The 26012-nt window shown below is 46.3% G+C and overlaps 1 protein-coding gene across 1 annotated transcript in view; it reads left to right on the top strand.

Annotated features, from left to right (window-relative positions):
* SCO1 (synthesis of cytochrome C oxidase 1) overlaps window positions 1-26012 on the top strand; it is a 183725-nt gene that overhangs the window by 112378 nt on the left and 45335 nt on the right. The window contains exon 4 of the mRNA XM_069654498.1: window positions 12390-12587. Within this exon, the coding sequence (XP_069510599.1) occupies window positions 12390-12587 (198 nt within the window). The remainder of the gene's footprint in view (window positions 1-12389; window positions 12588-26012) is intronic.

The raw sequence follows: 26012 nt of genomic DNA, 5'->3' as shown, positions 1-26012 counted from the left end.
GGGTAGCCTGAAAATGAGCTGGGTATCATCTGCATAGCACTGGAAGTTGGGGCAGAGAGCGGCGATGCATGGGCAAGGAGTGCCAGATATTGGTTGAACAGCCAGGGAGGGAGGTTAGATCCCTGGGGGACGCCACAGGTAGAGAAAAAGATGTCGGAGAGGAAGGACCCCAGTTGGACCTGGGAGGGTCGATTGGAAAGGAAAGGGGTCCGCCACGCCAGAGCCTGACCAGTGATACCCACGTTATCACGGAGACGGTTGAGCAGGATGGCATGGTTGACAGTGTCAAAGGCAGAAGAGAGATCGAGCAAAATGAGAACACAGAGTGTTGGAGTCAAGGTTCGAGAGCAGGTCCTCACGGATGTTCAGGAGAGCGCGAGCAGGTCCTCACGGATGTTCAGGAGAGCAGTTTCCGTGCTTCTGGCAGCTTTGAAGCCAGACTGATGTTCATGAAGACTACCAATAGATTCAGCATGGAGATTAAGCTGGTAGATGGCCAGTTTCTCCAGGAACCTGCCCAGGAAGGGAGTGATGGAGATTGGGCGATAGCCGGGCAGGAGGGGTCGGAAGAGGGTTTCTTAAGAAGAGGGTGCACAAGGGAGTGCTTAAGGGGGGATTGGAAGACTCCAGAGGCGAAGGAGTGATTGCAGAAGTCAGCCAGGGCAGGAGCCAGGGAGTCGATGTGGTCCTTGATAGTTTTGGAGGAACAGGGGTGGACCTGTTTTGACGAGACTTTCATAGATCGGACTTGTCTGGAAACCTTGTCAGCAGAGAAAAGGGGAAAGGCAGAGAAGGAAGGAGGGAGGAGGGGTGGCTGCAGAAGGGCCAGAGGAAGAGCAGGGAATAGAGGTAGGGAGGTGATAGGCGGAGAGTGAGGACAGGATGTCCTGAGTTTTTGAGATGAAGTGAGAGGCCAGTGCCGTGCAGAGGGCCTGGGAGGGGACAGGAGAGGTAGAGACTGCAGCAGGGAAGGCCAGCTCCTTGCAGATTTTAAAGAGTTCAGCCGAGTTGTTAGATGCCGCAGAGATGCAGGCTTGGATAAGGGCTCTCTTCTTGGTAAGAACGGAGAGCCGGTATTGCCTTTGTAGCAGGCGGCAGGCCAGTTTGTCAGAGGATGAACATGAAGCACGCCATTTCCTCTCTGCCACCATGCACTTGCGTTTTAGGTTGACGAGATCCGAGTCATACCAGGAGTTACATTTGGCTTTAGGCTTCAGACGGATTCTCATGACAGGGACAAGGATATCAAGAGTATCAGATATAGCAGAGTGGAGAGGACTGTGTCAGGGAGGGAGTCAGCTGAAGGGGGAGGAGGAGTTGAGAAGGTGGCAACGAAAGCCTCAACTGACACGCGCTTCATGGGTCGGATGACCGAGAAGGAGGATGGCAGTGATGAAGGTGGCTTTGCCTGAGGGGTAGGGAGGATGAGATGGGAGGATAGGAGAAAGTGATCACTCCAGGAGAGAGGAGTGGAGAGAGCGACAGAGGGGAAGGTCAGAAGAGATCAGAGCATCAAGAATGTGCCCTGCAGAAGGAGTCGGGCCAGACGGGAGAATAGAGAGTGAGAGAGAGTCGCATAGGTCGCGAAAGTGTCCAGAGGGGGGGACAGGAGGCATCCAGGTGGATGTTGAAGTCTCCAAGAAAGAGGAGATGAGTGGTTGAGGACAGGAGTGAGGAGGAGAGGTCCGCCCACTCAGAGAGGAAGGAGGAAATTTGACCGGGTGGCCGATAGATAGTAGCCACAGTAAGGGAATAGCTGGGAGAGGGAGAGAGTCGGCAGACAAGGCATCCAAAAGAGGAGTAGGTCTGCGTAGGAGTGACAGTGGTAGGAATCCACTCAGGGAAGATAAGCGCAACACCCGCCCCTCCCCCCCCAGCACAGTGGGCACAGAGAGGCTCTTGTAGCTGTCAGGTAGGAGTGCGTCAAAGCTGGTGACAGAGCTGGCCGTGAACCATGTCTCCGTGAGACCGAGGACATCAAGGTCCAGTTCCTCTAGAAGGCGACAGATGTTGAGGAATGTTTGACAGCAGAGCGAGAGTTTAGAGTGGCAATGTGGAGAAGGTTGCCATCCTTGAAAGACTTCCGGGGAGGGGTACAGATTAGAGGTACGCCCTGCGGAGGTGGAGCGGGAGCTCAAGGGGCGATGGGGGGGGGTGGGAGGCAAGGTAGCCGCGGACAGAGGAGGGGGTACAGCAGGAGAGGAAAGGAAGTTGATGAGGCGCGGGAAGCGTCTATCAAAAAGGTGAAGGTTGGCCTGAGGGCCTTGGACCAAGACAGTCCCATTAGAGTAGACGTTAATGATGGCCTTAGAGGAGTGGAAGGAGGCCAAGAGGACATCCCAACGGGTGCCACCATTAATGGGAGAAGAGGAGAAAGGAGAGAGCACAGAGACCATATGATGGGACCATAGGTCTGGCTAAGGCACGAAAAAGGGGATGTCGGTGAGAGTTTCCTTGGAGGAGGCACTGGTGTAGGTGTCAGCGATGGGGAGGTCTGGGTTGGAGACCAGGATGTCCTTTTTAAACTTTTTCCTTCCAGATTTAGTGAGGAGAGCCGGATAGTCAATGGAGAAGCAGTTAGAGAAGATAGGCGAGATAGAGAGCACCATAGAATAGGAGGCGAGGAGGAGGGGAAGACAGACTAGAGCAAGCTGACCGGATAGCGAGCGGCAAACCAGTAGTGCGGACTCTCAGGGTAAGATCTCACAGTGCTCAGAGTGGAACCAGAGAGAGGCCACCTAAAATTTGAGAATCCTGAGCAGGGAGCGGGGGCAAGACCAAGCAATGTGGTAAAAGTCAGCATCTGCACCACCACACCTCTTACATGCCGAAGATCTCCCAGGGAAGAACCTGCAAAGGGAGGCAGGAGGGTAATAGGCTTGATGTATAAACTTAAACTGAATCAGTCTGTATCAGCAATTTAAGGATATGCGCCGGGTCTGCATGCCGATTGTCCTCCATTGAAGCTCGCTCAGGGGTGTTTATATCTGTGATTCCCAGATTTTGCCAGTTTTATAAATAGATGACACAACTTTACCAGATGACTGCGGCAGAATAACATTTTTTTAGAACAGGGCGAGGGGAGGGGGCTCGAGGAAATTCCGGCCATATGGCTTTAAGTGCACCTCACAGCCTGTAGTAAAGGAGCAGAGTCACCGCATTGCGCCCTCCTCTGGTTTTAAGTTCCTCCCAGGACACGATCTGATCGTTATGGACTATGTCAGAAAGAGTTTGGACCCCCAGCCTCGAGAAGAGCTCCTTAAAGGATTTTTCATGCGTAAGTGGGACCCCCACTATGTCGTAGATCGGGAGGGTGGCCTGATAACGGGGGAAAGTCACAAGCAATTAACACAACCTATCCCAGGCCCTACATGACACTGCTAGTGGCTGAACCTCCCCCTTCGGAGTGGATTCCCTGTAGCCCCATAACCCCAGGAGTGCGCTTGGAGAGGCGACTGCTGCCGCAAGATGATTGTGAGGAGTGTCAAGGCTAGGGGAGGGCCATCTGGCAATATATTGTGCCTGTGCTGCAAGATAATATAAAAACATATCGGGATACTCCAGACCGCCCTGTTTGTATGGTCTAGCGAGGATTTTGTATGACACCCTAGTCTGTTTACCTGCCCAAACGAGCTTGGTCATAATTTTCCTGACACAATACCAAAAGAGCATCAGGGGCCACAGTGGGACATTAATAAAAATATATTTAACAGTTTGGGGAGTATAACCATCTTAGACGGCGCAATGCGGGCTGCCTGGGACAAAGGGAGCAGAACCCCTGCCTCAACCCTCTGCTCCAGCTCCTCCAGGGCTTGTATGTAGTTGTCCCTATACAGAGCATCTGGCTCGGTGGAGACCCTCGCCCCCAGATAGCATATATCCTGCGGGCACCAACAAAAACCATCTCCCACATCGACTTGTTGTACAGTGGGAGTCAGTGGAAAAACCTCCGACTTGGACCAGTTGATTCGAAGACCGGATAGTTCCCCAAACCGGACCACTTCTTGAGTCAGTGGATTTAAATTCAGTCGTGGATGCTTAACAAACAAAAGAATGTCATCAGCGTATAGGGAAACCACAGAACGATGTGTGTGCAGCAATACGCCCCTGTGTGCATGTAATTCCTGAATGTGACACGCCAAGGGCTCGATGGCGAGAGCAAAGAGGACCGGTGAGAAGGGGAACCCCTGGCGGGTACCACGTGTGGGGTGAATATACTCTGAAATTATACCATTAGTGCATATTGCCGCCCTAGGGGCTGTATATAGTATTTTAATCCACTTTATGTATGTTAACCCAAACCCAGAACGGCAAAGTACCTTAAAGGAAGGGCCATTCGATGAAATCGAAGGCTTTCTCCGCGTCCAGTGCCGCTATGGCTATTGGGACCTCCGGGTTGATGTTGTGCATTAAAGTGAATTGCCTCAGATTATACTGGGTAGAGCTGCCCAGGATAAACCCGGCTTGATCCGGAAGAACCAGAGCTGGCAGGTGAGGAAGGATACGGTTCGTAAGAATTTTTGCAAGGATCTTATCGTCGGTATTGATAAGTGACAAGGGGCAGTATGAGGACAATTGACGGGGGTCACGCCCGGGCTTTAATAGCACCGTCCCTAAGGCAGATATAGTAGATTCTGGGAGGGAGCCAGGAGAAAAAGCGTTGTCATACATATTCAGCAGATGGGAAAGCAGTAGGTCTACATATGCTTTATAAAATTCAGCCGTTATCATATCCGGCCCAGGAGCCTTCCCGCTAGGGAGGGATTTTATGGCTTCGCGAATTTCCTCCTCTGTGATAGGGTCATTGAGGAAGCTACCTTGTTCTGGTTCCAACCAGCCCTGGGCAACCTCATTAAGATACCGAATCAGAGCATTGTGGCCCGGTAGGGGCCGCGACGTATATAGTTGATCAAAGTACTCGCGGAATTTGTTGTTTATCCCTTTGCGAATCTTTAACTAGGGTCCCATCCTGCCCCACAAGCTCGGTAACGACAGTAGATTACCGCTCTTTCCAAATGGCCCAAGCTAGTGTTTTACTCGGGCGGTCCCCTTCTCCGTATCTCATCGCAAGGATAGGGTCCTCCAAATATCTCTCCTCACTGATGGCCAAGCGTAAAAGTTCCTCCCTGAGGGACGAAGGTTCACAACGGAGCTCACGAGTGTCCGCCTCCCCCTGCCGATTCTCCCTCTCTCTAATTCTATCCTCAAGGGCACGCATAGCTCTCCTAATGGCCTTAAGGACCCCGCCCTCTCTAGAGATACAACATCCATGCAAGTAGATGTTAAACGCATGCCAGATTATCCCTGGTCAGGGACTGAGCCGACGTTAAACTGGAAGAACAGTTGATTATCCAAACTGTCAGCAGTGAGTGTTTCCGTGAATCTTTCCATATTATCAATAGGTGTGGATTCCGGCACCCCCCCCCCCCCCCCCCCCCCCTATTCGTATATTCCGTCTTGAGCGGCCTTCCAGATCCTCATTCTTGCCCGAGATTTTCTTGACTGCCTGCTGCAGCTCCGCTACATCGGGCTGCAGTGTGGAGACTTTATCCTCACCCTCTCCTATGCGCTGCTCCGCTTCTGTCATGCGACCACACAATTTATCAATCTGTATAGCCGAGATGTCCACCTTATAGGTTAAGGAATCAATGTTGGTGCCTAAATTATCAGTACTGCTCTTTAAAGCAAGCAAGGTTTGGTTCAATGCAGCAACATCAAGATTGACTCGAGGAAGGAGATGGTGGCCTAGAGGGTTGATCAGCGCGGGCAAATTGGTCGACTTTGGCCTGCTTCTTGTGATTTCCCATAGCAGCCGGAGTGGGTGTCGAGAAGTACAGCGCAGCCAGCAGCACGAGGACGCAGGGGGAAGGCTGCTATTCTGCAGACAGTACATGTACCCAAGGAAGGTTTAACCCTCCGCGTCCCGAGGATCAGTAACTCTTGTCGATCTAAGGCGTGGGTTAGGATGCAAAAGTCCCACTCCGTGTTCCCCGCGCAGAGGAACCCAGAGAAGCCGGTGGTAAGCCAGAGGATTGAGCGCAGGACCGTCAAAAGGGGGGGAAACCCCTGAGGGATAAAGACCCAACACTGGGTGGAACAGGCGCTATCGACGTCGAGGACAGTGGGCAGCCAGAGAATACACCCTTTCTCACACCCCGGTCAGTGTTGTAGCCGCAGGCGTCAATGATACCCCCTAAAGGACAACCAGGGGCAGTTGAGACCACAGGATGCAAACATGAGCCCCTGCAGCGCCAAAGCAACTATATTACCCAACCTACTCCTCAATGTTATTGGGTGCCAGTTGAAGGGTGGTCACACCGTGATCTCCCAAATCTCGCAGGCCAGAGACCAATGCTCAGACCCTCAGCAATGGTAACCTGGGGCCAAGTGAGACCAATCCACTGGGATGAAATAAGAACGATAAATAGGGGGGTGGGCCCAGTTGCAGGTGGCATATGAGTTGATGATCGAGGGCACAGGCGATTCACTGCAGCAATTATTCCATCACAGGGCCCGGGTCCCTCTCCAGGGGGCAAGGCAGGAGGGGTGAATGACATGTACATGTATCGGCCCAAAATGGCACTCCGCTCCCAGTCTGGGCGCCCACAGACCAATGCAATCCCAGGAAGACGGAGCCAGGCGACCTCAGTGCACAAATGGAAAAGCAGTAGGGCCAGACAGAAAACCATGCAGCAGCGGAAGGTGAGCCACCAGCCAGTGGGGAAGAATACAGGGTGCCTCACCTTAGCCGCGTCCAGCCCCAAAGTCCAGGCAACACCGAGCAGTCCTCACCGCCAGCCCAGAGTTGGGCAAGGATGAATCTGCCCCAGTGGGCCCCACCCAAACCCGTCCTCCGTCGCCACAAGGTGCACGTAGGGGGCCCAAGGGGAACAGCCAGGAGCTCCTCTCGCCACACCAGCCGGAAGCCAAGGATCCTCGGGTGCTCCCAGCACCACACCTCGCCCTGCCCACAGGTAGGGCCCCTCCGTGGACCGGGAGCCAGGTCGGGGAGATGAAACGGATGACTGGGCCCCCTGAGGCAGCAGTTCATGGCAGTGAACTCTCATCAGGCGAGGGGCCCTGGCGGTCGCAGCGCGGGCCGAGCGGGCACAGGACATCTGAAAAGCACCCCAGACCGCCGACACCAGCAGAACAAAGCAGCTCCAGCTCCCTCCGCCGAAGATGGTAAGGGGTACAATGGGCCAGCCACGCAGCCCCAGCGAGGCTGCCACCAGCATTCTTCCAATCTCTCAGCTCTCCCGCCACTCGCCCACAAGAGGGGAGAACGAGTTCAAGAGGTGCCGAACAACTTCAGCCCGCATTCAACGAACAGCCAGGGGAAGACCGGTCCAAGAAGAGGAGGATTTCAGACAGGATATAGAGGCCTCATCCGGAGCCTCTCAGGCAGCAGGCAGCAGCCATATCGGACAGCTGCGCAACAGCGCCCCCAGCGAGCCAGTTTTAACATTGGGGGCAGGGATATGTGCGGGTCATTAATGGCAGCACTGCCCACCAATTATGGGGCTGCTATATGGAGTATAGGTAGGGGGGAACCTGGAGAACAGTGGCTGTCAGAGGTCCGTTGTGTACCCAGGTGCTGGGGTCCCAGGTATTTCTGAGGTGTTTTTTTTTTGATGAGAAATTTTTATTGTGTTTTATAACAAAGGCAAAACCGCCAACAGCAAGAAACAAAACAATAGAAAGAGGCAATAGCAGCATCAAGTCCACATTGACTACTCAGAGTAACATTAGTACTTATATCACCATTTGCATTACTGCCCAACCGTGAGCGATCATGTCCAGAGGTATCGCACCAATGATCGTGCACATCGGGGCCCTCCCTCCTCCCACGCCTCCCATATTTTAGAAGCCTTAGTGGGGCAACCTCTTGCGTTGTAAACCCGGTGTTCAACCATTGCACATATGTCATTATCCAGAGCCCATTGTTCCGGTGTCGGGGACTCTGACACTCCCCATTTTTGTGCAATGTTACACTTCATCAGGGCTGCTGCTGTGTGTAATAACAATTTTCCCCACTTATTAAGCTCGATCTCACCCGGTATTCCTAGGATTAGGACCTTGGGGTCCCGTTCTATCGTGATGGAGAGTACTTCGGCCGGCATCAGGCATCCCAGAAGACACGGATGCGGGGGCACAACCACAGTATATGGCAGAAGGTGCCCTCCTCCTCCCCCACACCAGAGACAGTTTGGGTTGGTCGCTCTACTCCAGCCATACAATGCAGTCCTAGGGTAATACACTCGGTGCAATATTTTAAGCTGCACCAGCGTAAGCCTAGGAGAGATGGCCACCTCGCGCGGGTGCATCAGTGCCTGGATCCAATCCTCAGGGTCAATATCGCCTACATCTCCTTCCCATTTAGCTTTCAGGCTGGTTAGTTCAGGGGTAGCGAAGGAGGTAATAGTGTTATAGAGGATGGAGGTGCATTTGGAGGGAATGAACTCTGGTAATATATTACGTTCTATCGGAGTATAGTCCGGAATATTATCCCCTGCCGATAAGTGGGTTCTCAAGGCGTGGGACATTTGCATGTAATGGAAGTGTTCAGTAACTGGATGGTGGAATTTGAGTTGCAAGTCCGCGAATGGGCCTAATTTCCCGTCCACTAAGACATCACCCACCTTCGTGATCCCCGCCCTCTCCCAATGTGGCCACGGTACATTTTTCTCCAGCTCTTTGAGGTTGCAGTTATGCCATAGAGGTTGTGCCACAGTTATTTTGTTTCCCCATCCCACAAACACGTGTGCTTGTTTCCAAATAGCAGTGATATGTGTCCTAGTGGTTGGCGGAGGGAGTCTCTGGGAGGGTTGATACAAATTTCGGAGGTTTTAACTACATTAGGGGCCTCCATTGTATGTGACAAAGCCCTGACATTGGCAGGCCCCGCTACTGGGATTGGAACGGGCAGTTTAGGAGATATAGCCTGGTTAGTGTTTTTCCATGAACAGCCGGTATACACCTCTATCATTCATGCTGTTGACTATCTGAGGTTGTGGAAGGGTAACCAGAGGCAAAGCCACAGATCCCCTATTACGTTTCAAATGTTTAGAAGATTTAGATTGATTTTTATTTTTGCATTTTTGTCTTTCCCTTATGGGGCATCTCGCCTGAAAGTGTATTCGCCTCAGGGGTGCCTTCCCCCATATCTATCACGGATCCCCTTCTGCCTCGGAGTCAAGGCCAGGACCCAGCTACTAGCTCCAAATCCTCCTTTATGAAATTACGCCATGAATTCGTCTGTCAAATTGCTAAAAGAACTATTGGATTGTATTTTTTTTTCTGTTTTACATCACAATTGAATATTGGGCGTTCCTCCACAATTTCGGGTTGTTCTAATTCTGACCTCTGAAGATTTTTTACTGGGCCTGTGCCCCGCTCTCACCCCAACACAACCCGCCTCTTTCAAGGCCAATTCGTCCGGGACTTTTAGGGCAGGTCCATGCATATTGCTGTTCACTACTGGTACTGGTATTGGTTTAACTATCACCAGAATTCGTTCTAAAAGGATCGTTATGTCTCTAAAGCAGGTGGTATGATGATCTAATTCCACTAACACCGGATCCATAATATCCATATGTGTTGGACACAAAGCCCCCCAACACCCCCCCCCAGACCTGAGCTGATTGCACCTGCACGTCTGAGAGCACTCGGGTCATAAGGGTGCTCTGCGTCTTCAGGCAAAGTCAGGAGAAGTATCCATAAAGGATTGTTCCAAAGTTACACAAAAGGGTCTCCCTGCTGGACAGATCTATGACATGGTCGAACACTAAGAGACCTTAATTGAGAATAGTTGAAGAGTGGCCCGCCTCCTCCGACTCAAGCAAGGCTGAATCGCTCGCCTCCGACTCAAGCAAGGCTGAATCGGTCAGGTTGGGGGGAGACTGGGGGAGAGGCATGGCGAGGGCCATCCTTATCGTATTCTTCACCGGGTGAATACCAGGGGCACGGATAGTATGTCATACATCTGCGCCCCTTGTTGCTTTGAAATGTGGGTATAAGGACCCCCCCTGAATTCATTTTGAAGGCACTGTACCTATGCTTGCCCTTCATTGCGACATGAATCGAAGCGTAGAAATAATTCTGCTTCGTAGTCCAACAAAAATAGACAAAAAGAATAAAATTAGGTTTGTATAGAAAATAGTGCAATAGCCCCCTGCCCCAGGCCTAACCGGGGTAACAGGGCACTTCGACAGGGCACTTCCACTTGCCCCAGACCTTTTATCGGCTGAGTAAAAGGGGCGTGGCTTCTAATAAAGAATAAGAAATGGAGCGTATTTAGTGTTCTAAATATCAACTAAGTGCAATTTACACGGAGGTAATGTCCCATGCCCCTTTCACACACCATATCCGCAAGGTTCCACTGCATATAGTGAGTTTGTCCACGCCGATCCAAATGCATGAGCGTTCCACAGAGGTAAGGGGGCACTTCACCAGGACACTTCCACTATGGCACGTGCACCAACTTTTTATTAGCTCACTGAAAGGGGCAGGGCTTTGTATCAGCAAGGTTCCACTGCATATATTGAGTTTATCTCGCCGATCCAAATTTTTAATGTGTTGTCTCTCAAGTCTGCGTTTCTACAGGGGAATGGTGGGGTCTAGGGATCTGAGAGGGATACTGATAGTCTAATGCATGGTGCACCAGCCAGCAAGTGGTCCCTTATTTGGTGCACTAGTTCTAACCTCCAGGATCAATCTGTGACGTATGTGAAAATTAACATCATGGGCCTGCATTAACTGATCATACTGCAAAACGCATGCAAACCACCTGATCCTAAAGGTATGCACCCATGCATTGTCTGTGCCGATCCGCAAGACAAACCGCCTCTTTACACGGGTCGAAATTGGCATTCAGGAGCAGGATGTAGCTCTTGGGAGTCGGGGTTTCCCTCTGAACAGGATCTACTCATCGTGACCCAGGAGCTATTAATTCCAGTCTCCCAAATGGAGTTCCTGAAAGGTGGCAGAACTTGCTTTATTCCGATCTGTATCATACGCCCAAAACCGCACATCTTGTAACCCCTCTTTCTATGTCTGTTGGTCTGTCTTGTACGCTATTCACTTTTTCTGTTAGTCTCTGGTCTTCACTGACATTGTCTTTCAGTTGGTTTCCCTTTTTTCTTTTATATTTCTTTGTCAGTTTTGCTGCTACGTCTCATTTAGTCTTTATACATTTTTGCTGCTACTTCATAACTCTGCCACTACATCTTATTAATCTTTATCACTGTCCTTCTCTTTACTGCCCCCTTTTTATTAGTCTCTGCTGACACCACCTTTTTCTGTGGTGTGACCTCCCCCATTTCTTTCTCTCGGCTTCTGCTGCAGAATGAGGCACTAATATATAGCATGCAACAAATGTACCTTCTAAATGAGAAGCAAGTATAACTTTGTGTCCAGGATGTATGAACATTCTGTCATGTCTTTAAGAGTTGTACTCGGGTAACTTTAAGAGTATTGTTTTTACAACCATTTGGATTGGGGAGTCCAAAGTAATCCAGGGTCTTCTAGGCCCTATCTAGGAGCTAAATGACTCTCAACAATTTCGAGGTCTGCCTCCCCCCCCCCACATGCCTTGCACATAGCCTCCCCAACCAGATAAACGCACCACTGAGAATCGTTGTGCACTTGTGCCCTAAAGATTCTCTGATATTGTTTCTTATTCTATCGCGGAGTAGCATTTATACATTTGCTAGTTTTAATAATAGCCTTTCTCTTTCAGACTTTCTATTAGGATATACAGGAAAATGGCCAGTGGAGGAACACTTTACTCCCCCCGCCATCCACTCATCCAGTGCCATTGTTAGTTGCCATTTGGCCCGATGCCACCATACTCGCCTTTATCCAGTCTGCCATTTTAGCCAACAGCACCTTGCATGCTGGGATTTTTAAGTCCACAAATTGAACTGCATTAGTCAGCATGGAAAATGTTTGCAAAAATAACTGTACTGGATAAAGATGAGGCTTGATGGCCATTCATGCTCCTCACATTAAAACCTTCTTGGCACGTTATTAATTGGTAAGGTATTTAAATGGTGTTTAGCTGCTGGCAATCTTTTTACTTTCGTCCGTTGCTGGACAGTCGCCTACTGGATCATTACCTTAGTGCAAGTATAGGGACAAGCAGCCTGTAGCTCTACAGATGTTTTGGACTACATCCCCTGTGTCCCGCCACCACCCTCAACTAACAAGGATGGCTAAGGCTGATGCGAGCTCACGTCCAAAACATTTGAAGAGCCCAAGGTTGCAGACCCATGCCTTAGTATCTTGTGGGTTAACTTTGCAACACCTGTTCACTAATGTTTAATATTTGACACTTTTTTTTTTTTGTAGATGTATAAACTAATGAGTAGTATTTCTTCTTTTTTCAGAGCTTGAGAGAGAGCGACAGCGTTCCCTTGGAAAACCTTTACTGGGAGGCCCATTCTCATTGATTGACCACCAGGGGCAGCCAAAAACCAACAAAGACTTCCTTGGCCAGTTTGTGCTCATTTACTTTGGCTTTACACATTGCCCCGACATCTGCCCAGATGAAATAGAGAAAATGATCCTTGTAGTAGAGGAAATTGGTAATCACGTCTTTCTGATTAAAGTTGCATTGCTAATTGTGAAGTAACAATGTTTTAACTAATCTTTAAACTGATGGCGCAAGGTTCCTGTACTGGGGAAGAGGCTCACGAGGTTAAAGATTGTTTTTTCTGTTTGCACGAAAGATGTATTTTTAATGTGCTTTATAATTGTTGGAGTATTTGTGGTAGCATTTTCCGTCCTCTAGTGGCCAAATGGGTACTTGCGTGATTTGACATATTATTGGATATATGGGGACATCATTCAGAGACGTGGCTGCTTATTGATAGGACTTTTATTTAAAATGTGTTTTATTGAACTGAGGAGCAGGGACATCAATATATATCGTCCATAAACAACCATGCAAAGTAGTGGAACGGAATAAGAATCTATAATTAATGAGGTGCGAGGACATTTATTGTATTTGAGCATAAGATAACCACATAATAAAAAAACCTAGCTATAGAACCAATGCTTCCTTCAACTTCCATATACAGGATTCGTGAGGCAAAGCATTCTAAAGGCAATGTACAGGAGAGGTGTCAAGCAGATAGGCGGCCCCTACACATACAAACACATAAAATGGCCTAACATTCCATGGATGGCCTAGGTGTAATGCAAAGCCCAAAGGGTGCAATACGAATACTAGACGATGCATATTCCTGGGTTAGTAAACTATTACTTATTACCCTAGAAGTCCTACATTTCCTGGTTATGTCTTGTGGAAAACACTCCTCTAACAAATGCAATGATTCTTATTGTTTAAAAATAAAATCAAGTTGGACGTGTGACAGATCCCAGAGAGTAGGGAACAGTAATATTTTGGAAGTAATAGTAAGCAAATGTAACTTCCTTGTAATCCTATTGTATTTACGTTTGCTAAGAAATCATTCCCAGCATTTCTGATTTAGGGAGTGTGAGGGTTTACAGGCAAGTAATGGGGATGTCGTTTGCATCTCCTGGCGTCACCTCCTTCATTTATTAGTCGCGCACAGTGTGTAGTTTACTGCAAGTATTGCATAGTGGTAGCATGGAACCAGAGTTGGTGCAGGTGAGTAGCTTTTCTTTTTTCTAATATGGGATTGTCCTGCTGTGTGGGCATTGCATCCACTTGACCCGGGGATGTTGTGACATATTTATTTCTTTCTAGCTTTCTCATCCAGGTCATCAATACTGTACATCTTAATGGAATCCAGCCATTTGTGCTGCGTTGTGATATCGATTGACTTGAGCCAGAGGATTCCCCTTCCCGGATCTGGGACGTGGTTCTGCTGCACATATGATGTGCAAAGCTAAGGGCAGTATTAAGGGTCTCTGAACGGCTCATTGTGTGTCGGTGGCTAGCTGAGATGTGATGTGGTCTAGTTTCAAACGGTTACCCTGCATGACCTGGTGGCAGAATTGATGTGAAGACGGCCCTAACACCGTACTGGAGGATCCCCTGCTTGCAAAATGCAGCCATGCTGCTCCACCTCTTGGCAGCATGTCCCAGAGCTTCAGGCAACCTATCCCTGCAAATCTGCTGCTTTGCCTAGATCATTCATAATCCACTCTGTTTTATTTCAGCTTCGGTGTTGCTCCGTACTATAGACTTAATGATTGGCACACCACACAGGGTTGTTGGCTCATCCTCTTGTCAGTGGCGGCACATAGTGCTGATGCTCACAGTTTTGAAAACCATTTTGCCCCTGGCTTTTGCGGCATGTGTTCTGGACATGGATAGTCTGAGTGCATAATCGGCGTCCGTATAGAGGGGGCAACAATGGAGCTGCGCATAGACCGCTATACATGCAGGCTCCGGGAACCACTGCTAGCATTGCCCACATGTGCATTACTTATTCCATCCAAGACTTCTTTTAAAATGCTCTTCTTGTTGGATCCAGAGCCCATCTCTTGACTTCTGTGTAATGTGCGCCTTACCTTTGCTTCTACTCCACAGCTCCTAGTGTTAGCTGTTCTCTGCCTGGTGCTTCTCTGCTCTGAGCCTTAGATCCTGCACCTTCCAGTGGGCTCTTCTCCTTACCTTGTTGCATGCATCATTCACTGTTCTTGGCCCGTTATCTGAAGTCCGCTCAGTCTCTAATCATCCTTCCCTGTTTTCTGACACTTTTTAAAAGCTGTCGTGTGGCAGGCCACCAAAACACAACTCGAGTAGTAAAGGTTAAATTTAGTTAATTATAAATGGGAAGTGACAAATGCCTATTGAGGCTAAGAATTATCTACAACAAAACTCTCCTTGGGACTGGCCTAAATAAGCTGTGTCAGGCTTGCACAAATAATAGTGTTTAGGGTTCTTCTCGTGGAGATACTGGTCTCCCCGCCAGGTTCTTAACACTCTGCACCCTTCCAGGGAACCGAGTTGGGATACATTGCTATATGGTCTTGTGGTTCATTTCCAGCAGAATGAGGATTCCCTCTTCTTGACTGGTGTATATTAAGTGTCAAGATCGGATAAATAATAGCATCGGATCTTTCCGATCTTCCACAGCTCGTCCGTGGACCACGGTAGCAGGGATATTCTTCTATTCTCCATGTAGTCACATCTGCTCCTTGGCCACTGGTTCTCTTCACAGGCATATAGTACCCAGCTCGCTATTTGTAATTCATGCCAGGAGGATTGTGCCGCGGCCACTTCTTCCTGATCCAGTTTCAGTTCTCCTAAAGGGCTATAGAGCCCATCCCACGCTTAAGGGATATAGTTCCATGCCCTTTTATCATATATTTCATCGAATACCATTTCACCAAATGAGATTTCACTGAATTTATTTCATCGAAAATGGTAGGTGAAATGGTATATATGTAATCCATAATAGGTTGGGTGGGGGGTAAGGGTATAAATGAGGGTAGGGAGGGGTGAGGAAGGAATGCAGGGGGTCACCCCCGCATTATTTATAAAAAAGCAGAAAAAGTAAAAAGTTCATTTTTTTTTCATTTTTTTGGTGAAATGGATTCAGTGAAATCTCCAGTATGTGAAATATATTTTCTGAAGAAATCACATCCATCCTTGCTTCTCTGCCCCGATATAGGCCTTCATTTTGACTGTCCATTCTATATCTGTTTCTATTTGGACCATTGCAATTCTATCATTTGAGTGGTTCTCAAATTGGCCTAGCTGGCTGCTTGTTTCTGTCGCCCCCCTCCCTCAGACTCTGTGGCTCTCTAGGATGATAAAAGCTTCAGGTTATTGTCGGTAGAAGTCCTGGCCTCTCTTGCTGTCCTGCTACCAAAACCTTTCTGTTTTCGCCATATTTTTTTTTTTTTACCTGCTTGCCTCTAGGGATGTCACAGTATTCGTTTTATGACGGTACGATAACCTTCTTGTCAAATGATGGTATATAGTGGTTATCGCGGTATAGCAGGTGGAGTCATCTAATCTTAAATTCTCTCTCTTTCTCTCTCTTTCTCTTTCTCTCTCTTTCTCTTTCTCTCTTTCTCTCTCTCTCTCTCCGGCCAAAAGGTGTTCAGTAATCATGGACATGTTACCCTTTGGTATGGCAGCAGGGAATACCCGCAGAGATGAGTGAATTTCGCAGTGCGACTTTTTGTAAATTCAATGATAGAACCAGGGAATTCCCCCATTGTCATACGTTTAGAAAACATCCATTGCAAATAAACCCCAAAGCCGCCAACCCAAAGTAAATCCCTTTTCTTCTTGACACTGTATGTATTCTTCCTATTGCTAACATATTGATTTTGTGCCAGGCATGTGTGGTTTATGGAATGGCATTAAAAACTGCTCCAACTGAAACTACTTGTACCAAACAAAATAACTTTATTTTTTTACATTGCCTTTTTGCATTTGAAGTTCTTTAACTATACCATTAAGTCGATGCTCTTTAGTTAACTTACGAATACGCCGGCTGGATTTTCCAACTGTAGCAAGGTAGCATTTTGAAACATGTCTCTGCACATATTTAGCTGATCCGCGGCTGCCGAATTGGTCTTTCATGGCGCTCGCTCGTTGATCGCCTTAAATGAAAGAGTGACTAGTGGAAGTGTTAAATGCACATTTTGAGTAATGAGCTTGCTGCTCAGTCACAGGTCATCGCTTTGAAAATCAGCCACGACTTAGATTTTTTTTTTTGGGAACCACATGGCATGGGCATCATGACCTTTCGCTGCGACGAAGTTTGTTTTGATAACTCTTTATCCCATTAAAGGGAGAAAAGTCACTCATGTGAGGTCTGAAAGCCCATGTCATTGTGTTTCTTTTGTCAAAATGTCATCACTATAGCTTGTTTACCATCTGCCTGGTGTATTATGAAGGTCTGATGTCGGAGTCACTATGGACCATGTAATCCTAAAGGGACAGCGTTCAGTGGGCGCTGTAGATTTCTTTCTTGATTCTTGCAATTCATGGTCATTTACCTTCTTAAAGATAGTGGCAAAAAAACGTTAAAAATGACAAAGTTAAAACACATATCGGCACAAATATGGCCTAGACCACCACCTCACCACAGCCCCATCATTATCGTTTTCCCCAGGTCTGAGTGCATTCGGACCCTTGTGATGCGAGTTGAGAGGGAGGAATGCGTTCATGGGTGGTGTCAAAAATTGAGAATAGACTTAAGAAATATTTCACCCCCCTTGCTCTGTATACTTCAAATTGAAGGTAGAATCTGTCCTGCCTGCTTGAGTCCAGTGCCATATGCAGAAGGCAGGTAGGTGAAGGATCAAGCAAAGCAACAACTTTATTGCCAATGTGCAAATTTACACAGAGGACATGGTGGGGCAGTCTACAGCAGGGTCGGACTGGGGCATAAAATTGTCTCGGGCACCGACAAAAAAGTGGCCCACCATTGCAAATGGGTATTAATTCCTTTTGGAACACAGTTTGAATAGTACCCAAGGGGGGAGATATTTGATCAAATGTGATGCAAATTGTACATTTTAAAGAATATTTATTCATCAACAGTGGTCAAAATTATTAGCCGCATACTGAAGTCGCTCATCAAACTGGCCCATTATGGCCAAAAAAGTACCCCACTTCGACCCAAAAAACTGGTGCAAACAAGCATTTTGCGTTTTTGGTTCGGTCATGGGCCTATTGCTTTAAAGGCAAGTCCATCCCTTGTCTACAGGGCTAAATTGTTTGTGGACATGCATCAGAAGGTCATCCAGTTCATTCCCCCCTTTGGATTATGGGATGTTGTTCCCCATCTTTCAAATTGGTGGGAAAAATACAAACCCCAGAATTCTTAGCTAAGACGGAACTGGATTGCTATCTGATCCATGACCATGAGGAACTTAAGTTCCTTGAATCTAAAACTGGGAGAGTAATTCGATATGCATGACTTCACTGGCTGGCCTTTTTATTTATTTATTTTATACAATTTGCACAGCAAGAGCTGTTCCAAGTGTGTTTGCTCAGTGCACTAGGACCTTAACTTACTGAACTAATGGCAAATGATGCCGGGCCGGGCTGAATCGACACTGTTTTGCAAGTCGCTGAAAGTGTTATTACATTTGTTGACTACTTATGAACAAAAGGAAACCTAAAATGTTCACTTTTAGTTCAGGCCCTCAGCTCACCCTCGTGATGATGTGAAAATCGGGACAATCACCATAGAAGATCTGACCTGTAGCGCCAAGCAGCATGACTGTACGAAATTTAAAATCTGTATGCTGCCTTTCAAATAAATGATGCCTGAAACAAAATAACTTTGTTCTAGTTTGCCCATGAAATCCAGGTCTGGCAGAGTCTATGAACTGGAGTCTCAGGTATGCTTAGAGAGCCAGTCAGTCAGCTCATCATTACCAGCTTTGCATGGGCAACTCAAACGTTCAGGCATTGGGCAGCTTTAAACACAATTTGCGCAAAGTCGGCTGATATTTGACCTGACACTACTGATCACAGAGAAAGAGCGGTCACAGCTACAAAGCTGCGTTTACTAATGTGGCCTCATTTTTCCTATGCTCATTTTTGCCAAAGAAGGCCCCCTTGGAAGACGGCACATCCCACAGTGCTTGACCAAGACACTTGCTTACTGCAGCCTTTCCAAATCAGATTGAAAAGCACACTTAACGGTATACTGGTATCAACAATGTGACGGTTATTATTGTTCAATTAAGTTGTTCACGGTATCTGTAACCGTTGCATCCCTACTTGCCTCGCCTCCTTGGGATGTCTGTCTTGTGCAGACCTGGTTTGTGCACTCAGGCATTCCAGCTTGTGAGCGGGGCACCACATGTCCAGTATGAAACTTGTTGGATCAGCTTCAGTTTTCCCCTCTGCAGCAGGGACCCAGCTCTCTCTTGCATAGTCCTGCGAGGCCCTGTTTCCAGTGCGTTTCCAAAGGAGAATTCTTTCTTAGGGGCTTCTGTTATTTGTTCCTCAATCTTCACATGCTTTAGGCACATATTAATCCTTGGGCCTTTAACGCAAACATTGCCCAAGCCCCATAGCTTTGTGGTGTTTATCCTTGCTTTGTTGGATCTGAATGAAGAATGTAGGGATGGGTGTCTCCCCTTAGCATCTGCAAGCATATTACTTAGCACAGCCAGTTGGAAAGGAACACAGCTCCCACTCTGTAGCGCCCCGAGTTAGCTCTGAGCCTTGGCTAGATTGCAGACCAAGAAAGCTGTCCCATTGAATGAAATTAGAGTTCTAAGATTGTCACAGTTGCTACCGTCAATTACCACTGCTTAGGCACTAGCTCTGCCACTAATCGGGCGATGGCCACCCCTCTGCAGTGGGACTGAGATACACATCCTGTTCTAGCCTCCATGTCGTTTCATGGGAGGTTGATGATGGATTCAAGGAGTCGCCAGTGAACAGCGATCAAAGACTTTAACTTCCTGCCACAAACGGAGCATGTTGCACTAATGATCCCCATCATGTTTGTTCTTTAGAGAGGAACCTGTTATTGAGATTAATGGAATATTTGCATCTGACATTACTTATGGTAGCATCTGTCCCACGCAAATATGCTGTGGCAAACTAAATTGCCATGTTGGTGTAGATTGATCGAATTGGAACCCACCCCATTTCATTTCGTCTGATCTGGGCAAAAATCCCAAGTGGCAGATATGGGGTGGGAGATGAAAACCCCTCTTGAAACATCTTATCCTCTACCAGCCCACATGTATAATAGTCTATGAAGAGCTTTCTAAAATGTATATTTAAACAAAGCCCAAGAAATTACCTTTGCAGTCAAGACAATGAAATCTTTGCCAGCCAAGTCCAAACTTAAGGATGAAATGCAAGCACTCTGACAGAAGTGCTGAACCCTTAGAGAAGTACTGGAGGCTAGAATGAACCGAAACCAAGCACGCTTGTCCAACGTTGAAATCACTAATCTAGTGGAGAGTACGAAGCAGGTCTTGAATTGTTTTGTGCACTTTCTTTCTAAAAGGCATCTGTGATGGACAACATAATGGCTCTCCTTTAAAATGTCTTGCAGAACGTGAAAACGAAACTTTAATCACTTAAAGGAATGAAACCTAATAATTTTAAAGGATACGGGTGCTCTACATTTTGGCTAAGCTGCCCCAAAAAGGAAAGTCCCATGAATGAGTACTTGAGCTATAGGAATTTGTTTTGCTTCAATCTCCTCACTCACCCCATGACTCCTCACATGTTGAAGCTTTCTTAAAGGGCAACATGGTGAGCAGATATTTGTGTCACATACAGCCTGCAGTTTGGTTGCTCCAGGATATCACTCTACCCTGACAACACCCCACAAATTTCTTTGAAGGCACTCGCAGAATACTCTTTGAGATGAGCATAATCTTCATTACTCATATTCTACTCGTACTCTATGTGATTGTGAGGTTGGAGTCAACCATTACTTTGAAGGATCTGATGACGTTATCATACAAAGGGAGGGAGAGGCATTGGAAGTCGGAAAAAGAAACTGGCTGAGAGAGGGGATGCATGAATTAATGAGGTGGAACAACCACATGAAAGGCTAGTTGTTCATTGAACCATAATCTTTATTTGGCTATATTATTTTCGCAGTATGACATGGGTGCTGACTTCCTTGGCTTTGGCCACTGAGATAAGTCGTAATGCTCTCACATGGACAGAATGCATTTCGCATACACGTTCAAGCTGGAAATCCAGACTCTGCGAAAAGACTCAAGAAAAATGGCTCCCTACTTCAATTGTGACACATTCCATTGAAATCATGTGCGTCAACCTCTATTGCTGTGGGTTTGTTTTTGTGTGTGTGTGTGTGTGAGAGAGATTGCACACTAAAAAGCCCAGCTAGTGCATAACACTAGTGTATGGATAGGAGTAAGTCTACCAGAGATGACTTTACCTAGGTAGCCTATTCCCTTTAGGATTTTGTTTGAAATTACATACAATTTCACCAGAAGAGTTTTAAAGTTGACCCTCATACTTCAGTATAGTGTTAGTTTTAGTATGCTTGTATAGCTGGAAGGTGATCTGATGATTGTGGGCTGACCTTTGGGTGTTGCATGAGAGGCTGAATGTACGGTTAATTTTAGGGTATCTTTCTTTTATTTTATACGTTTTATACAAACCTTTAAAATATTTTAGACACGTTAACAAGACAACATGTAACATGCGTCATTTTATAGCATTTACATATTCCTCCCTTCCTCCTCTTCCCCCCCTCCCATCGTCCAGTTTGCCCAATACTCCTTTTAGCCGTTTCTTTTTTCTTAAACGACATCAACCAGACTTGGACACTCTTCAATTTTTCTTAAAAACGGTGTCAGCGGAATTAACAATTTGAAGTCCGTTCCATTGAACATGTAACCCCACCAATCATCTGCATCCAAGGAGGGATGACTGTTACTCCAAGGGCCCAGGTGTAAAGTTCTTTCATTACGGAGGTTGGTGCAAAAAAGAACCAGATGCTTCAGTGTTTCTGGCTAGCTTATACAAAATCTACACATAAGGTTCATGTTATTGTTACCTTTCAACTTCTGTAGGCGCTCTTTAGTCTTGAATAAATTCATGCGAAATAACCTGAAACGTCTACGTGCCTCAGGATCTGGGAAAAGAGTGATGTATTGTTGTGCCTTACTAAAAGCGCGAGCCTCGGCTGGGACGTCTATCATCAATTTTGCTGCCCCTCTTTGTGCACATGTTCTCTCCCAATCTATACGCCATATTTTTGTTTTTACAGCGTTCGGATTTTCGTGTAGGGTGAGGATCTTAATGTCAAATTCAGATAACAAGCTTTTGCATCTCTGCATCCACATGGCCACTAGGTTCTGGCCATTTTCTGTTGCGCTATGGAGAATTTCAAACTGCGGAATATTCTCTTGTACCCTAGTCTTACGAAATAAGGATAACCGGTTCCAGATAATTCTAGCCTGAAGTGAAATGAGGGAAAGCTCATATCTGATGCAAGCCTTATTCGTTCCTCTTGGGAGTCCCAAAACTTTCGTCCAGAATTGATTCTCAAGTGAGGACCATAGTTTGTGTGTGCAGCCCAGCGCATTTTCGGCCCCAAAGGTCAATACTGGAACGACTTTCTGTTGATAAAACAATCGTAATGGTTCGAGAGAGAACTTCCCAAATTTCTTTTTCATGATTACAGCTTGACTGGATAGTTGAACACGTTTCCTCTTAGTGTCAGCTAACCAAGGACCATCATTGATACAAGAACTTAGTATCATTCCCAAATATTTCACATTTTGCAAAGTCTTAAGTGGAATTCCACCCAAAGACCCTCTGAACTTTTTCGCTGTTTTCAAAGAGCCTCCTTGCAGATTCTTGAATATTACAATTTCACTTTTGTTTGAGTTGATCAACAGCCGGTTGTTATCCACATAGCACTGAACGGCATCTAGTTTTCTTTGAAGGCCGATTGGCGTTAAGTCCATCACAATGAGATCATCTGCATAAAGTAATCAACTTCTGTGTGATCCATTTATTTTCGGCGGAAAAGAACTTACTGCATCTAACGAGAGTCCAATGTCCGATATGAACAAGCTAAAAATTGCTGCAGCAAGCGGGCAACCTTGATTTACACCATTACCTGTAACTACTGCCGTTGACAGTCTTCCAGCTTGATCCAAACGAATCTTAATCGATGTTTCCGTGTGTAGCTCTTGGATTGCAGATACAAGATCTTCCGGGCAGCCCCATCGCCGCAGTTTTGCCCACAGGAGGGCACGGTCGACAGTGTCGAAAGCGCTGGAAAAATCTATAAACGCTAAATATACAGCAGTGTTGGTTTTTATGGCCTCCATCTTTGCCAGGTTCAATAGAAGTAAATTCAGAGAACAGCCCACTTGTTTAACAAAGCCTGCCTGTCTAGCATCAACATGACCCGATTCTAATGCCCATCGGACGAGTTGTTGTTGAAGAGTGGTAGCATAAACTTTACCCAGGACATCTAACCAGGCCACCGGTCGATAGTTTTTCGGATTAGACCTGTCCCCTTTTTTGAAAATGGGCACAATGATCGCCGTTTTCCATGATTTGGGAGAGTTGCGGAAGTTATTTATTCTTTTGAATAAAACCATACATAACTCAGCCCAAATCTCAGGGTGTTGTTTTATTGTATAGTTCGCTAGGCCGTCTGGGCCGGGAGCTCTTGAGTTCTTGGCCCTGTTTATTATATCCACAATCTCGTCTTTGCAATATGTAAGACTTCTCGGTGGGAATGTTAGTTTTTTCACGTCTCCCACCGATGTGGTCTCCCTGTAGAATTCCTCAAAGTGGGCCGTCCGGTGACAGAAACAGCTTGAACATGTTTGCAACGACTTTTGCTGGGCCTGCATGTTATTTGTGATCCTCAAACTCTCTTGTGTTTTTGTTCTTGAGGATGAATAACATTGTCTCAGCATCATTTTGCAAAGTCCTATGAACATGGGCCTTCAGCCAGTTCTTGTAAGACTGCTTAGCTGTTTTGATTTTCAACTTTCTAATGGTCGAATTGCCAGTTGCATCTTCCGTTTCTGTTTCTGAATTTCGGGATCGAACCAATGTTTTTGAAACAAATTTTGTTTTTTCAATTCAGTGTTCTTAATCTTGAATTGAAACAAAAGCTGATCATATTCCAGTTCAGTACTGACTTGACAATATGCTGTTGATATCTGAGAGACCCCTTGTTCCTCAAGACGCAGTCTTACCCTGTTTGCCACTGCTACAATAGGGTGTTGCCATTTCCGGGATTCATCCTTCGAGGCAGTAAGGAGTTTTGTTATTAACATGTTATGATCACTGTTAGTTTGAGTCTTAATCTCAAAAGATTTTATTCTGCGTGCAGATCAGTCGATGCGAAGACATAATCGATTATTGATGCAGAATCGGCCCGCTGCCACGTCGGGGCAGGTGGCATATCCCCAATCGTATTTCCGTTCAGCATTTGCATTTGTCTAATTTCCATCTATTCAAGCCAGTCATTAGCGACCGCCTTTTTGTCTTCGGTTGTTAATTTAAAGAGATCCACGTTGGTCCCCGCATATCAAGATGTTTGTCCCCATCTTCCCTTCAAAGACGGAATCCAGAATTTCAGTGATTTTCTCCATAAATTCACGTTTGCCTACTTTGTGATGGTTCCAGTAGACATTTAGAAGTGTTATCTCGTCGTCGGGCTCGCCCCCCATATTTCGTTTTAAGATTGTTGTTTCCTGAATAAACAGAGAATGGTTGTGGGACTTAACAATCCTAAAGCCCGAGGCCCTACTTACCAATGTTAACAACCCCGCCATTGGTCGCCCTTTTGCCAGTTTTATTGCTGGATTCATGGCCGTTTCAAAATTAATCACTAAAGGCATTTCAGTTAGCCATGTCTCCTGCAAACATGCGACAGTCAGACCCTCCAACCAGTTTGTATTGAAGAGATGTGTAAAACCTTGCGTGTTCCAGGAGGCCACTAGATACTCATTTAAACTTATCTCTTCCCGGCATTATTGTCCGTTTTTTTGTGTTAAGCGAGGCGGCCAGCCAACCCCAATTATCATTCTCATTTCCTGTACTAATACAGTTATGTATTTCAGCTACAGGCAGTTGAGGCCCTTGATTACCGCTGATGGTGATTCTGATCTGTTTTGGGTGCTTCCAATACATACGTGTCTTTCATCGTCTTAGAGTTCGAATTTGGCACCTCTATTCTGTTGCCCTCGCGTGGTAAATTCGGCCATTGGCCTCCAACCTTCGTCTTTCCTTCAGTCATTTTAGTTTGTAAATGCTCTTTTTTAGTCAAAGAGCGCAACACGGTACTCTGGTGCAGGCAGCTTAACGCTTCTCCATCGTCTCGTGGGATCGATGCATCATATTTTGGACTGAAAGAGTTCACTATGTAGACTTGAAATCCTAATGAGAATAGCGTGACATTTGCATCGATTATTGTATTTGCTATCAATGAAGAAACAACATGGAGAATGACTTTGTCGTTTCGTTCCTCGTTCGGAAATTCAACAATTTTTAGGTCATTAGATGTGATGGCACGTAAGCTGGGAATCAAATCGAATAATCTAGTAATGTTGGCACGGTTTAAAATCAGCCTATCCTTCGAGTTGATCCTCTCGATCATCACCTTAAGACGTTGTTCCGTATCGTTTTCTCTTTTGGTCATATCTCTGTCTCCCAGGGGAGACCGCTTGTGGGGTCAATTGAGTGGTAGTTCAAAAATCCTTTGTTTTTCCTATAGAGGTTCTGTCCCCATCTGCCCCTGATCTTTTATTGTCTTTGATATTTAAATTCTCTTCGCTTTTCGTAGTGGTTTGTGAATTCTCACTTTCTCTTGTTTGTGCGTCTTTTAGTCTATTACATAGGATAGCCCTTTTTTCATTTAGAGTCACAAACGGTGGACTTCCTAAAATTTTATGATCTACTTCTGGGTTTGCATGTTCATTAACAAGATGGCACGTTCTTAACCCCCTTTGAAAACACTATCTGTGGAGCAGCGGCTTGTTCTAAATTCCGGATCCTCGGCCCTAGGCCTGTAGAGTTTCCCATCTCAATTTCTGAAGGACGAACATTAGTTAAATTCTTTTGTTTGTCTACTGTCGTTTTATGATGGCTTTTCTCAGGTCCTTTTGGGACCTCCACTTCATCCGTGTCGTCAAACGTGGACATATTCAGGAGCTCTTCAGTAATCTCGTTCGTTGATTTGACCGCCATTTCCTCTGAGTGAGAAGAGACCACTTCCTTAGTCTGTTCTGGTGTGTGTAAGTTTTCTTTCAATTTAGTTGCAGTTGAATCTTTTGTCTCTGTTTGCACGAAATTTACATTTCTCAAGAATTTTCTTACTCCTGTGTTTTTGTTAGTTCTTTTGCTTGTTAGGTTCTTTGATTTTTTGATCATCTTTGCGGATTTAGTTTTAGGTTCACCTGGGATCTTACAGTTTGCAGGAATGCTTCCGAAAATCGAGAATACATTTGACTTCTCTGCACCCTTGCTGGCAGTTTGTGGTTCTTTTTCTTTACTGCTTTGCGGCACTGTGTTGGAAGTTGTTGGCCTTTGATTGACAAAACCCAACTTCATCTCACAGGAC

This window comes from Ambystoma mexicanum, chromosome 3q (assembly GCF_040938575.1).
Source record: "Ambystoma mexicanum isolate Mex_15411 chromosome 3q, UKY_AmexF1_1, whole genome shotgun sequence".
In the NCBI taxonomy this organism is placed as follows: Eukaryota; Metazoa; Chordata; class Amphibia; order Caudata; family Ambystomatidae; genus Ambystoma; species Ambystoma mexicanum.
Note: the sequence above shows the minus strand (reverse complement) of the source record. Positions and strands in the feature narration are given on the sequence as shown.